Source organism: Syngnathus leptorhynchus, chromosome 4 (assembly GCF_054491065.1).
Source record: "Syngnathus leptorhynchus isolate UIUO chromosome 4, UIUO_Slep, whole genome shotgun sequence".
Lineage (NCBI taxonomy): Eukaryota > Metazoa > Chordata > Actinopteri > Syngnathiformes > Syngnathidae > Syngnathus > Syngnathus leptorhynchus.
The window spans coordinates 6,900,550-6,915,573 of NC_141198.1; the positions used below are offsets into that span (position 1 = coordinate 6,900,550).

General features: G+C 39.6%; 1 protein-coding gene across 1 annotated transcript in view; it reads left to right on the forward strand.

The window, feature by feature from the left end:
* Nucleotides 1–10: 10 nt before the first annotated feature.
* LOC147057791 (uncharacterized) overlaps nucleotides 11–15,024 on the forward strand; it is a 19,265-nt gene continuing 4,251 nt past the window's right edge. The window contains exons 1-5 of the mRNA XM_085910055.1: nucleotides 11–347; nucleotides 8,625–9,571; nucleotides 12,154–12,205; nucleotides 12,462–12,582; nucleotides 13,551–13,693. Coding sequence (XP_085766181.1) covers nucleotides 123–347; nucleotides 8,625–9,571; nucleotides 12,154–12,205; nucleotides 12,462–12,582; nucleotides 13,551–13,693 — 1,488 coding nt within the window. The 5' untranslated portion in view covers nucleotides 11–122. The remainder of the gene's footprint in view (nucleotides 348–8,624; nucleotides 9,572–12,153; nucleotides 12,206–12,461; nucleotides 12,583–13,550; nucleotides 13,694–15,024) is intronic.

Here is a 15,024-nt window from a genome sequence, read left to right on the forward strand (position 1 = left end):
AAATCTTTCATGCATGATGCATGCATCTCCTGCAGAATATTGCAAGAACTCTCCAAATCATAACTCGTTCAATGCAATTCAAACTTCGTGTTTGTGGGTTTCAAATTGCATTGTTGTAAAGGATGTGGTACGGGGGGTCTGGGTCCTGTGTAGGCGTCATGAACGATGGAAGCGCGCTCCCGATACTTCAGGTGAACGAGAGGAAAGAGAAACGGGAGACGGATCACTTGTGCGTCGCATTAAGTCAAAACTATTGGAGAAAAATGACTACTAGCATTGGAGCGCTTGGAGCGCATGTTTTTATCACAGCTTATCTTCTTTTCCTGATGGGATGCGTTGCCCAGAAAGTAAGTATGGTCACTGTAAAATTTACAGTGTAAAACGTATTGTTTGATCTTTTCGCGCTACTTAAGAATCTATAGCACCGAGAAGGCATTAACTAAGTGAGGTAAATATGTATATTGAACATTGGTTTGCGCCTTGAAAAAATAACTATAGCCACTATCCAGCCAAGAAAAATAAGCGTTTAAGGAAGCTGCAGCGAGCACATTACAAGCAGGCATGGCATGCACTACACGAATCAGAGCACTTGTCTCAATTCATTTTCAGTGCTTGACTGTTCTTTCATAACATTGTAAATCCCAAAATTACAACCGCTATCTTAATAGCAAGACACTCATTCAAAAGATAATATTCTTGTATTCTGTGCTTTTTTATTATTATTTTTTTTTTTTTTTATACACTGTAGTTTGAGGGTTAGTGTGCCAGGCTGTCATGAAGTTCACGCTGAATTGAGAAACTACATAAGAAATCGCTTTTTTCGTGAGTTTTGCTTAAGTGGCGCATTTAAATCAATTTCAATTTAATTTAGTCTTCAAAATGTGATATTGCATCATTTTATGAATGGTCTTGTATTTTTTTTTTCAAATCAGTGTCAGTGCCAGCATAATTTTAATTCCAATCGAATTGAATTCCAAATTGTTAAAGCTTTTATGAATTTGATTATGATTATTATTTTATTTCCCTACTCCATATTTGAGCAGGAGAATCCAAAGTTTTATTTGTTGAATGAAATGAAGACTGTAGTTTTCGCGGGCCGCATTGTACTCATAGCTTCTTTCGGGGCCATTATGACTGTCAACCCAAATAAATGTATGAGCACCTCATATTATATACAGTTAAAGCTACAAAACAAACTGACAAATAACTCGTTTTCAAATCAGATGAGTAAAAACTGTTCAAATATATTAAAAAAAAGATATTAAAAGTGAAGACAATTTGCAATTCTAGTCATGACACACAAATTTGATGCACAATTTGTCTTCACGGGCCACATAGAATGATGTGACAGGCCGTCTATGGCCCCCGGGCCTTGAGTTTGACATCTGTGGTGTGAACAGTAAGGGGTCATCTCTGAGTCACATTTATTTGTCACCGAGCCAGTTGCCACTTAAGTTGGAAGTGTTTGTAACTTGTGTTGACTTGGAATCTCTCAAACATTCTATTAGGTTAAAACAAGAAAGTAGAAATTACATTGCTTGAGGCTTAAATATAGGTTTCTCCCACTTTGTTGCATATTATATTAATCTCACTCCTTAATTGAGTCATTTAAGCAATTGGGTCAAGTGTGCTTACAGCTATGATGCCAGACTAAGTTTTATATAGTCAATATCCTTTTTTTTGGGGGGGGGGTGAAATGTCACAATACAAATTTTTCGCTTTATGAAAAAAGTCACTTGAATTGTCATTTCAAAGAATATTCTTGTGTTCTTAGAAACTACTCAGATTTAAAACTACATGATGTTGTTTTTAGACAAAGAACGAAATATATTTTGATGGGGATCTGGCTCAAAGTGCTCACTCTGGAATTGTAATAATACTTGTTTACATTGCGAGATCACATTAGAGGTGTCAAAATGAAACAATGAATCAACAACAAATCAATTGTCAAATCTCCTCATATTTTAGTAATTGAGTAATCTTAGGAGACATTTTCAACAAAATATTGCCCAAATCTTCTGATTTCACTTTGGGAAACAACAACTCTTTCTTGTGTGATATTACTTGACTCTGAGTTTAGATGTTGTTTTTAATTTATAAATAATACCTAATAAACAAAACATTTTTAATGAACAGTAAATCAAGGAAAGTGCTTTTACACTTGAATATGACTAAAATTATATCTGATTGTTCAATTAATCGATAAAAAAAATCTGTTTTAAATATATATTGATATACCCCTCGATTTCATTTTCAACATTTCCCTTCATTTGTCACTAAATACTTGTACGAGGGTCTTGATGATGAGACAAACATGGAGGTGTGTTTGTCTAATGGCGTACAGTAGCATTTGCTTCAAAAATAGGTCCTTTCTCCTACACTAGTTTGCTTTATGTGTTAGAGATTGAATGTTTCCATATTTACTGGTGTCGACATACCAAAGGATAAGCCCTGGCAGAGATCCTTAGAGGGTTTCCATCTGTCAAGAGTCGTCCTTTCCGCTGATGGGCAATGGCGGCTCAGCAGCAGTTTTAGTTCCTGTATGTATAGGGTGCTCACTATCTTTGCAATTTTCTGCCTGAGGGGGCATGCTAAATGATGCCTTTGTCCACTGCTCCCCTTTTGTATTAAGTTGATTTTTGGAACAGCATAAACAAGCTCCGGATTTACTCAATCCCCATCAGAAAGAAACGGTGGTATGCACCGAGAGTGAATGTTGTTATGATGCCTTGCAATGGTTGTCTGAATGCTTGATTTACAATTGAGGGGGATATTCATCCCCGGTTGAACTGAGTGAACTTTGTTTGTCATGATTCCATCCCTTGAATGAACTGAAATCAGTCTCTCACAGTTGAACATGAATAGGCCACTGAGATACCATCTCGCTTGAAAAGAGAAAGGTTTGTAACATTACTTTCTTAGTGCATGATGAAGTGATCCTGGAAAGGCTATAGGACACTGAGTTGATAGCTTGTGTCATGAAGACAATAGTTGGAATTTAGTGGCAGACTTTTTTTTTTTTTTTCTTTTAAACCCATCCGGGTCATTGTGAGTGCATCATATAAATCTGTTTTGTGAACACAAGTTCAGCGTTATATAGTGTTTCTATTGTCAGCAAATTTACTGACGAGGCCAAATCCAAGCTTGAGTGGAAGCTACTAACAAGTGCATCCAGAGTCTGATGGATTCCCCTTTGCTACAGAGCTCCATTGTTCAAAAACTATCAAAGACACATCAATGAGCCAAAGTGTTGTACTGGGTGACATGTTGCTTCATTACCATGAGCACACATTCTCGAGATTGCTTTCACCAAAGCCCGCATGCAAATAGTCACTGGAGCATGAAATATGTTTTAATCAACTACTGAAATGGACCCACAAAATTTGACATTGTTTAAGCACCATGTAACAATTAGCAGTGCTAGCAGTGTCACTCCATGAATTACCGGCTGATGCAATACTGGACATAGTGTGTGTGTGAGAGAGCAAGAAACAGACTAAGATGGAAGGCTTGGGAGATCATTGAAAATTTGCAAAAATGAAAAAAAAAAATTCATAGGCTCCCCTCCTGTAGATGGTGCTAGTGTTTGTAAACTCATGCACATTTTATAGATTTTGTATTTATAGAATTGAATGAAGAATTTGATTATAATAGATGTCGTGTATCTGCACCAAAATTCCTTTATTGATTTTTCGATCGAAAGGATAAGCCTTGGCAGAAATCTTTAGTGGACTTCCATCAAGAGTCATCCTTTCCACTGATGGGATCGTCCGTCCGTCCATCCACCCATCCATCCATTCTTTTTTGATCATTTGGTTAAAAGTGGGGATGACGTAAACTACAAAAGCACCATTGCCTTTATTTTAACACTTTCATCAGGAGGACACAGAATAAATATCTGTATGATGATGATGTAAACTTTAAGTCCACGAGAACAGTATGGAACTACACCGTAGAGATTTTCTGTGGAGATGTTGTTTGTGTTGTGTAGATACAGTAGGTTATAATCAGAGATCTGGAAGCAATTTCTAAAAATTGCTTTTAACCATGTGTGTCAATGATAACTACTCTCTACAGGGTTTCACCGGCTCATTTCAATAGGCGCCACAGCAGTAGAAGCTCTTAAAGAAAATATGTTAATAGGTTTATGCTGCAGTCATGAAAGGCAGAACCTGCATCTACTCGCTCGCTCACTCACTCACCATTCACTCAGTCACTCACTCTTTCTCTGTCTCTCTGTCTCCCCCGCACTCTCCCTCTCCTGAGTGGACACCGAGGGTGACTCTGGAAATGCCAGGGCTTAATTTGGTTGTTTGTATACTCCGAGCTTGACATGCCCACCTCGGGGGTCATTGACATCACAGGCGAGGTGTGTGTGTTAAAAAGGTGTTTTTGTGCTTACCACAGCTGTAAAACTTGATATCTTTTCTGCCATCTCTGATATTGGCAAATATGCCAAATATCTTCAAATTTCTGGAATCATCTGATACGTCCGAATTTCTGATATAGGATCATGTAATCAGTTCAATATATAATGACACAATTTATCTTGGAAGTATTTATTACAGAAAAGGTTTTGTTAGAAATTGACACTAGAGCACAGTTAAAACAGCTTTTGAGTAGTTTTAGCTTATTAGTCACAAATCCACTCAATGTATACATTTTCAATGTGTAGAAACCGTACAAATGTTGCATTTGTTTGTGCTGAGATTTATTCTGATTTATTTCTTGTGAGTTTTACTGTCAAAATGCAAACGTATTTTGGGGTTAAAAGTGAAAGAAAAGAGGTTAACAAAATTTGCCGTTAGTTGGGTGCTATGCAGTCCTGAGCAATCACTGAAGAAAAAACAACGTGATTGATGTTCTGAACGGACTGCTGCTGCTGAAGCGCTAGCCTGTGAAGCAGTGCCACTTTTCTCCTCCAGTAAACAGGCCTGGTGAGGATTCCTGCCCCCTTTTGAGAGGCCCGCCAGCCTGTTTATGAGCCAGATGAGTGTGTGTGGTTCAGCAGAAGCCAGCTCATGTTGCAAAGTTTTCACAGTGGTGTCGTCAGCTTGGGTGGTGAAAGAAAAAAAAAAAAAATCCCTTTTGCAGCCAAACATTTAGACTGTCAGATTGCCGACGTGTGGCTTAATCCTATTAAGTCAGAGGTCCAATACCGTATAGCCATAGTTTTCTTTGTCTTTAGAATTATACCAACACTTTTCTAATACCAGCTTTACATTCAACACACATTTTATTTTTATTGTTTTCATTTTTACCAATAGGTATATCCTTTTATGAGCCTCATTACTGACTACATGTATTTCTCCTGATTTGAATACGTAATGATCTAAAATAAAGATTTAAACACATTGCCCCTTGTCAAGCCCGCCAACGGCAAGCTCGTCCTAGGTTTCACTTAACAAGTCAAGCCTTTTTACATAATTGTTTTCAGTTGATCTCCATCCATCCATCCATCCATCCATCCATCCATCCATCCATCCATCCATCCATCCATCCATCCATCCATCCAGAGGAGCCAGCCCATCAATCTCACAACTGGGTCGCAATGACCTGTCAGTTCTTATGTAAACTTTCAGCTTGCCTTCAACTGATTAGCATCACTTCATTAAAATATTATCGCTCACCAAAACGGCACTGCAGCCCATTGTTGTGCCATGAGAAAAGGCATCTTTGAATAATTAGCGGCCCGCCAGTAGAGAGGCCTGTGATGTAACAGAACTAAGATGTTTGGCATTATAAGAATGTCCCATTTCCATTGGACACTGTTGCACTCTGGGGCCCCTTCATGTGTAGTCTACCATGCACATCCCAGTGCAGGGGACCTCCCAGCTCCCCTATCACAGTGGGAGAGACAATACATTCTCTTCATTTAAACATTTCTTTGCATTTTTAGCCTCTTTAAAAGCTATATTTAGTAAAAATGAAAACTAACAGATCATTCAATTGAATAACTTACTAGAGGTTGTATAGTTCAGCTTTAGAATGGAACCACTATACTCCTCTTCTTCTACATTGTGAATAGGTTCACCCTATTGCGCAACCTTGCTCCAAAGACTCCGAGCCCCAAATCGGCTTATAGTTCAATGCAACTGGCTTTTTTGGCATGACTACGTAGATTGTTACCGATGCAATAATGGAAATTCTGAATCAAAGTCTAGTTAAATTGTTGCCCAGAGTATGAATTTCACAAATGGTGTAACATTGGAGGGAAATAGCTTGATCCCACACTACCAGCACCTGACTGTTGTATGTGCCTATGCACTAGGGCTGCACGATATTTGGAAAAATGTGCAATGTGCAATATAGATGTTGGTTGAAGCAATGTCTATCTTACTGCGGCATTTAACGTGTACCTGAAGAAATTACATTTTTATGACAATGAAATAATTACAATTTTCCTGCTGCACAATAAGCAATCTCAATGTATTCTTAGCTCATGAATTGCAATTAAACTAGATACGTTTTTTTTGTATATCATCTCCACTCCACCCTTTTTGGAGTTTTTGGAGGGTGTGCTGGAGAGCGCTACCCCTGGGGACTTCCTCGTCCAGGGAGGCAGCAACATAACTGAGGCAGTGAAGATGACAAAAAAAATGATAAATTGTGAAGTCTTGGGTTTATACTCTCTTCTCATATTCAGACAAATGCTTTAAATGATACCGCACTTCACAATGATAATTGTTAATGACTCTAAACACAGTGTGTAAATGATTATATGTCCAAATGCTTACCCCCCCCCATACAATGGAGGTACTCTACAAAAATTAACATAATTCCCAAATAGTAAATGAGATATTAATGTGATAATCTGAAAATGTCATTCACCGTGATTGTTCAATCAAATTTATTGAGGTGGTGTATCCAAACAAATTAAAAAGAAAAACCTGTTGACTACAAGTACAAACTATATATTTGCAGAGAGTAACCAAAATGTATCAATTATATCAGCTTCCTCCCATAATTGATGTTTTTCTCAGTCAATAACTTTAGTAATTGACATTTGGAGGCAATTGCATTAGAGCATGACATGCTGCACTTGCACTGCCCACTCAGTAGTACTCCAGGCGTGTAGCCGGGTAACTGAGTAACTGAGACTGAGTTGACCCCATAAAGGCTGTTAGGTGAACAGTCATCCACTTAGGATACTACACATGAAGCCACAAAACTATCTCACCATCAACTGGACAGTGACAAGTGTGAAAACGGTAATGTTAATTTTGGCAGAAAAATATCATGCAGCCCTTGTGCATAAACACATGCCACAGTCCCCCACTTGTAAACATAAGGAGGCTCTCCTCTCGTTCACTGGGGTGAACAATGTACAGGAGCTAACCCAGGTGGAAGTGCAGGTAAAGTGTTTCACCATTCTGTTAGATTGTATCTACTGACAGATTGTTCATTTATCCATCTAGATTCATAACTCGAGACTCATGTTTTCCCTTTGCCCTCTCCCACTCCCCGACACAAATTATTTTGTCAGATCGGTCTGATACAGTATGCCTTTATCCATCCATCCATCCATCCATCCATCCATCCATCCATCCATCCATCCATCCATCCATCCATCCATCCGTCTATCGTCCAGTCTAAATTACACATTGTTTGTTACCTGTCTGGTCTCTGGGTTTGTCGATCTGGGTCATTCCCACGGACCAAAAGTGAGACTAACTGAAAACTCATAAACACAAAGTCTCCTACAAAGGGCTGATGTTTTGTTCCCTGGCCCAGCCACACATCTGCCTTTGCTTAGAGCCCAGGTCTCCCTCCTTCCCCAACCACCTGTGAAGAATTACTGCAAGCGTGTTCAAAAAAAAAAAAACTCCCTCAGGTCACCCAAGCAACCCGCCATGAGCCTTAATATAAAGGCAGAGTTGAATAGTTCAGTTCCAAGCTGCTTTATATTAAGAAACTATTAGACTTCAATCAAAGATATTATTTGATGATATAACCTGGTTGTTTGTACCGTCGCCATTGAGAACTTAATAACACTGTGACCAATATTGAAAAAATATGAATCACCTTTAGGAAGGTAATATAGTCAACATGCTTAAGAAAATTGTAAATACAAACTGAGGTTGGTGAAGTTACATTAACAACGTCTCTTTGTGTAGATTAACAGTCAAATATTTAAGTCCAAAAGAAATGATTTGTGGTATCCAAACTTTTCACTTTACCCTTGTTGATTGTTGTATATGTGTGAGAGAAAATGACTAGATTTAGTTTTTATGGTAAACAGTTTAAAGTTTACTGTGCATTTAGTTAAAACTGTTGTATATAAGAACATGTCCTACCACTTAAATGTAAAGGAAGCATTTTTCCTCTTACGGGAAAGCAGACACTTCCTCATTCAAAGATCTGCAGGAAAAAAAAATAGCTAAAGCAAATCCAGAATGCTTTCCTTGAATACAAAATTGTACATAAATGTGATGCTGTGATTTTTAAAGTGCTACCGTCAAAAGTGTTGGCATGTTTTTATGTAACAGTTTGATTTTAGTTTGTGCAAAATTATCCACATTGCTTCAAATTTATTTCCAAGTTGTTGAACATACGTGCCTTTATGCACCTCAGAACTAGCCAACATTAGGGAAGGGGTTTGACTTTAATAATCTGTTTTGCAGGTGTACTTTGACTGTGGAGCCAAGGTGGATGTGGTGGATGCACAAGGACTGATACTCTCCCCTGGCTTCCCTTACAACTACTCTTCTGGGACCCACTGCGTTTGGCAGTTTTTTGTACCCGTGGATTATCAGCTTATCCTTGAAATATTTGACTTTGACGTTTTTGAAAGCCACGAGCCCTCCCCACAGTACTCAGTCATTTCTAGTTATGAGGAGGATGATGGAGATGAGTTGAATTATGCCCCGAACAGTTTGGCATTGGATGAGCCTTTATCAGAAAATAGCGATCAGATCGATCAGAGGGATGCCCCAGAGATTCAGCAGTCCTCTCGAGACAGTGAGACGGAGCCGGTGGTGGTCCACAAAGAGTCAACCAAAGTGTTCAACTCAGCCAAAAGATCTATAGATGGTTCCTATAGCCTTACGTTTCCTCCTACGGCTTCTCTTCTCCATCCCGGAGCCGTGTCAAATACAGATAAGGCCATCAACACGGCCTCCTCTTCTCGCCTTGGCATGAACCTCAACCCTGGTTCCATGCCAAGCACGACTACACTGACCGCAGTTACTTTGCCACAATCCAGTGACACTGCACCTGTGAGCCCTGAGACGCAACAGTCAGGGCTTGACGCCTGTCCCCACGATGTCCTTTATATCTCCGATCTCATCACCTTTTCCTCAAGGTTCTGTGGGTCAAACCGACCTCCTAGCAGCCAGTTGGTGTTTGGCTCTAATCAGGAGATGGTGGAGGTAATCATGGAGCTCATCACCACCACTCACTGGGGTCGGGGCTTTGCCCTTCTCTTCCACTACAAGAATTTGACCAAGCCAGGTGGGGAACGGGCAAGCTTTGTTTCCACATCTGCCAAGGTAGACTTTCTACTGGCTGCTGTGAGTGGAGCTGCCTTCTTCACTTTGATACTTACCAGTGTTCTCTGCGGCATATTCAGGTAATATCTGTTAACTTAGAAAACACGTACATACTACAAGTGAAATGCCCCTTTAGTATTATTTTTTTTTAACAAGTCCTACATACCTTTTTCTTCCACGGTTGAAAGTCTGCTGGTTTTATAGTAAACCCTCAGCCTAGCACATACACAAATGTGTTATGTTGACTCAGCTGGAAGTCCCAGTTCGTGATGTGGTGATTAGTTCGGTTTGGCAGGAACTGCGCGGCTCCCTTGATGTGAAGCTTTCTCACCATAATCAGTGGGGCATTCAAGGTACAGCACCTGGCCTCAATTCCTGCGCTCAAAACAGGCCGCCTGAAACTGAATCGGCGGGGAACTGAGGTGAAAAATGCACAACAAGGAGAAAGAAAATTCGGTGTGTGTTGGCTTTGGTGCCAGTAGCATTGTCATATAGTCAAGGGGTATAATTTACTCGCTACACAATAGGCAAGGCAAGTTTATTTGTAGAGCACATACACGTAGAAGACAAAGTGACTTGCATAAAACATTTAAAGCATTACAGAAAGCGAAAGAAATTATGAAGACCTACGCTCATTTAAAAAGAGATGGTTTGTAATACTATTAGTTTGAAGAAGATGGCTGTTTTGCCCTCCTGAGGAAAGTGTAGGGTTAGGTCAGCATCTTGAAAAGAATTTATAATGCGTCTGTGTACCTTAGGGCCTTATTTAATAAGATTCCAAATTGCGTGTACTTTTACTCTAATGACGGGTTACGTAGGTTGTTGGTATAAAAAGTGGCGAGCAGCTCAGTATTTAAAACAGCGTTTTGCACTATAGGCAGTTCTGATGGTGCAAGTGAAGTTTAAAGTGATTGAATTGGAAGTAGCAAAAATCAACTTGGATTTTAGATAAATTAATTGTGATCGTTTTAGAAAAAAGAGCAAAGGCTTTTAAAAGCCATGCTTTGTTTGATTTAACTCGTCCGTAGTGCCTGGCAATTAGATGTATGGAGATATGGCATGACCTTCTTGTGACTGCAGCCCTTAGATCAGGGATCACCAACATGGGCACAGTTCAGCTCCAAAGGACCACGGTATCCCTCGGACCTTTTCTAAAAATAGCTCGCCAGGAATAGAACATTGTGATATTCTTGGTGTTGTGAAGGTCAAATTTTAATATTTGCAGAGGTTTATATTTGTAAAAAGGTTGTATTGTGATATCCGTTTTCTACTTAATTCATCCTTAAACTATTAAGCGAAATGATTAACATAATGAGAGTCTTATCACATCTCATTGATTTTTCAACAACGATAGTTATAGGTAATGTGAGCAAATGTGTTATATCTGAAGTAAATATTAAACTGGCAGCCCTTTGGAATAATCAATATGCATGAGTCAGCTCTCAGGACTGCTGAATCTCATGATCACCAGACTTGGATCATTCAGAAGCTTCAGAACGCCTTCCCTAAAGAGAAGGTGGTATGTGTCAATCGTTTTCGGTGGCATTTCAAAATTGGTTCCACAGATGAAAACGTTTTCCCATCGTCTCTCATTTCCCCCGCACTAATCTGGTGGTTGTGTTACACCTACGTTTCACATGTTCTTTTTATGGCTCCATCCATCCATCTTCTGGATGGCATTTCCTCAGTTCAGCTTATCTCAGCTGATTTTTGGCAAGTGGCAGGGGTACACGCTGAACTGGCCGACAGCCAATCACAGATGTGCTATCAGCCACGGCAATTTGTGTCAAATTTGATCAATTACATTCTGTTTGCTAAATCAAGCAATTATACTCCTTCCACAACACGCAAAATGCATCAGTTTGTGTGCAGAGACAAGTTTGCATCCTCTTTTGAGCATTTCAGTAAATCAGGGCCGGGTGTTTAATCTACCAGGTAACTGCTCAGGTTCAAACTATTTATCATGAGGAAATTCAAAGCACATGTTCAATAAAATGAAACCACAATCAACAGTAACAAGCCAAGTTATTTGAAAGACAGGAAATGCGTGATCATGAAAGCGTAAGCACACGAGCAGCCTCCGTGGAAACCTTTTCCTCTTGAAGTGTTTCTTATTATTTTAAACGACTTCCCACAAATCAGTAGAAGATGATGAGAGCGGCAAGGTCTTGACTGTTGCAAAGTGGTGCTGAGATTAACGCCCAAGGGCCCCCTCTGGTAAGAAAACAGCCAAAGGTGGGAAAGAGTCGCAGCAGGCGTTCCCCTCAGTTGACCGGTGTTTGGTAATGGACTCATTCAGCTGTAAGAGCAATTTTTAATAAGAGGGTACTTGTTCAAATATTTCAGCATGCTTCATTGGCTCATTTGAGGGTTAAGAAAGGGATGAAAACGCAATTGAAAATGGGTGAATAGATGGGCAGTTATTTTGACAATGTTATCGAAAATACCCCATTACTTAGTAGTCGCCATAGATGTCACCTAGTCTAAGTGTAATTAAATTAGACGTGTACTGTATCTACTGTTAATCGCGAAAATGATGTAGGAATCTCATTTTAGCAATTGCTTCAATGAAACCGTCGTGAATCCCATGATATACACAACACAACAAAGACCCTTGAAACGTTTGAAAAAAAAAAAAAAATGAATTTTTTTTTATTTACAGGCCCAAACTGTGTCTGAAAAGAGAGAGCTCCTGCACATCCACCAGCACTGAGGTACATACGCAACTCGACCCTTTTTTTTTTCTATTGTTTCCTCGCTTTACTAAGGTCAATTGGATTCAGCCAAAACACTACCGTAGTTGTCTAACAGAGAATAAACTGAGTGGTCGTGCCACATTTTTTTAATGCTCTCACTTGCACAAACATCCATTGAATATTCCAAACCAAAAAAGGGTTACTCACCATAGAGAAAGCCTAAAGCACTGTTGTTGCCAGTTTTGCCGTTTCAGCTTGACCTGTTGTGTTGTAGGTGCCAGAGGCAATTCAGAACATTAGGGTGGAGGTAAGTGAGCTGCAACCCATGGCTGAGAGTCAGCCCAACCAGGAGTTGATCAGGGATCAGGCAAACAAGTACAGCCCACCGCACACAGGTGAGAACAACCAAGTGACCACCAAATTGTCCTTAAGTGTGACCGAATGGCGACATGAGTTCTGCAATTTGCTAATGATCAGTTGAGGGGGCACAACAACGACCCTCGAGGATGAGCGCTATAGAGAATGACTGAATAGATGAAACAGGAAAGTGAACAAACTTTCAAGTTTGAAATCTTCTGTTTTCTGTGACACGGTAAACTGTACCATAGATGTTACACTTCCACAGGAAAAGGCAAAAAATAACGAATGAAAATGAAATATGATGAAAATACTTACAATGCAATATTTGTAAGTCTGTTTTTACATGAGCAGGATAAATAGTAGTGATTGATGAGTACAATTAATTTATCACTGCCGTCTGTAAAGATTTAAGTTCCAGTTTTGGTGCGCAGAACAACAGCGATAAAAGATTGGCAGTCAGTCTTGCATTACACACATAGGGGGCAACACTGGCTTCTAAGGCCTATATAGTGAAATCACATATTTGAAAAGGAGAATGTGGAGCGGAGAGCTGCATGGAGATAAACAGGTATGATGGACGTGGACAGAATTAACATTTATGAAAATATGCGCAATATTAGTTCTTGCACTTAGTGTCGTTTTTTTTTAGGCTGTTTTGTGCCATCTTTGAATGGAAATTTTATACAAGAGCCCTTTGCTCGAAGGGTGGGGGGGGCTTATATTTTGTTGTTGAGCAGTGTATCTTTTATATATAGTACATTTGAAAATTAAACTTTATGAAGATACACTTCTGTACATTAGCTCAATAGAATTCAAAATCAGAGAATATTTATAAACAAAAAAAGTTTATTGGCTTGACCATTCAATACAGTAGCCTCTTTGTGGTTTATTCAATTGAATACAGGTTGAAAAGGATTTGAAAGGGATGGAAAAAAAAATGCTTCTTTGTACATGCTGTATTATATTGTATTTCTGCATGATAAGTATTTAACGCTTTCCTCAGTGAGTGTTGGTGGTGACACTTCCCAGAATAGAGAATTGGACATTTCCTCCAATGGTTTGGCCGAGCTTGATATTGGTCCAGATGAGGTGTTCATCATATCATCAGCACCGAGCCCAAATAGTCCATCCTTCTCCCCACATACAGTAAGACCTGCTTTCATGGCATAATGGCTTTTAGACATAGCGTGAAAAACACTGACACATGATCTGAATTTTGATTGGTTATTTGCAGCCTTAACCTTCAATGACATATTTCAGATTTGGATGAAATGAGTATCCATGCATGGATGTCAAACTCTTTTTTTTTGTCACGGGCTGCATGATAGTCATAGTTTCCTTTGGAGGGCCATTGTGACTGTCGATCCAAATAGATGTATGAATGTATAATATTGTATACAGCAGGGGTCCTCAAGTTAGATCCTCAACAGCCCCTATCCAGACTGTTTTAGGTGTAGCCCTACTACAGCACATGATCAGCTCGTAAGCAAGCTTTGGAAAAGCCTGATAACAATTGATGATTCAAATCAGGTCTGTTGCAGTCGGGATGCATGTAAAACAAGCTGGATAGGAGATCTTGAGGACCGGGCCTGAGCACCCCTCATATACAGTATAGTCTACGCAATAAACTGATGATTAACTAGTTTTGAAATCAGAGACTAGTAAAAGGTTAAATTTTAAAAAAAAGATAAATGGTAATAAAACTTACTTGCAACATCTTTATTAGTGAAGACAATTTGTAATTTTAGTGTTGACACATAGTCAATGCAGAATTTGTCTTGGCGGGCCAAATATAACTGCACTATGGGCCAAATTTGGCCCGCAGGCCAGAGTTTGACATTCCTGGTTTAGAGTCTTGGGTGAACTGGCACCTATGCCAGTTTACTTTGCAATCTGATTCTCGGCCTGGCTCTGTGGAATAAAGGGACAGTTTGTAGAACTTTGTGCCATCTAGTGGTTCACTAATAAATGCAACAACCTAAGTTTGAAGGACTAGGGTGCCACAGAAAGACCACACGCCATAAACCTACCACAATCTCTTGAGCAGAGGTGCAAGCAAAATGTCATCACAAACATTCTACTCAAAAGGCATATTCATGTTTGTGGCTCTGTATTGACCCAGCGCTTATATTTAGGCCCCCATCCCACTGAGCAGCAAACATTTGCGAGTGCGAAGGTAGCAAATGTTGCCTTTGTCAGGATTCGTTCAAGGTCGTTCGCCACTTTCCATGATCAAAACGTCCTAGCAAAAAGAAAAAAAAAAAACACTTAAACTGTTAGCAAACATTTGCGACCTTGAAAAAATCCCGATGTGTACGAACAGTTGCAAATGAGTGGGGTAGGGGTTAAAGACTCCCACAATGGTACTGGCTTACATGTGCCTAAACCTATTAAAACCCCCTCTGCAGCCCTCAATGAAAAAACATTATATGGTGAGGAAAACGTGCTTGCTTTTGTGTTCTCTTGGAATAAGCGTT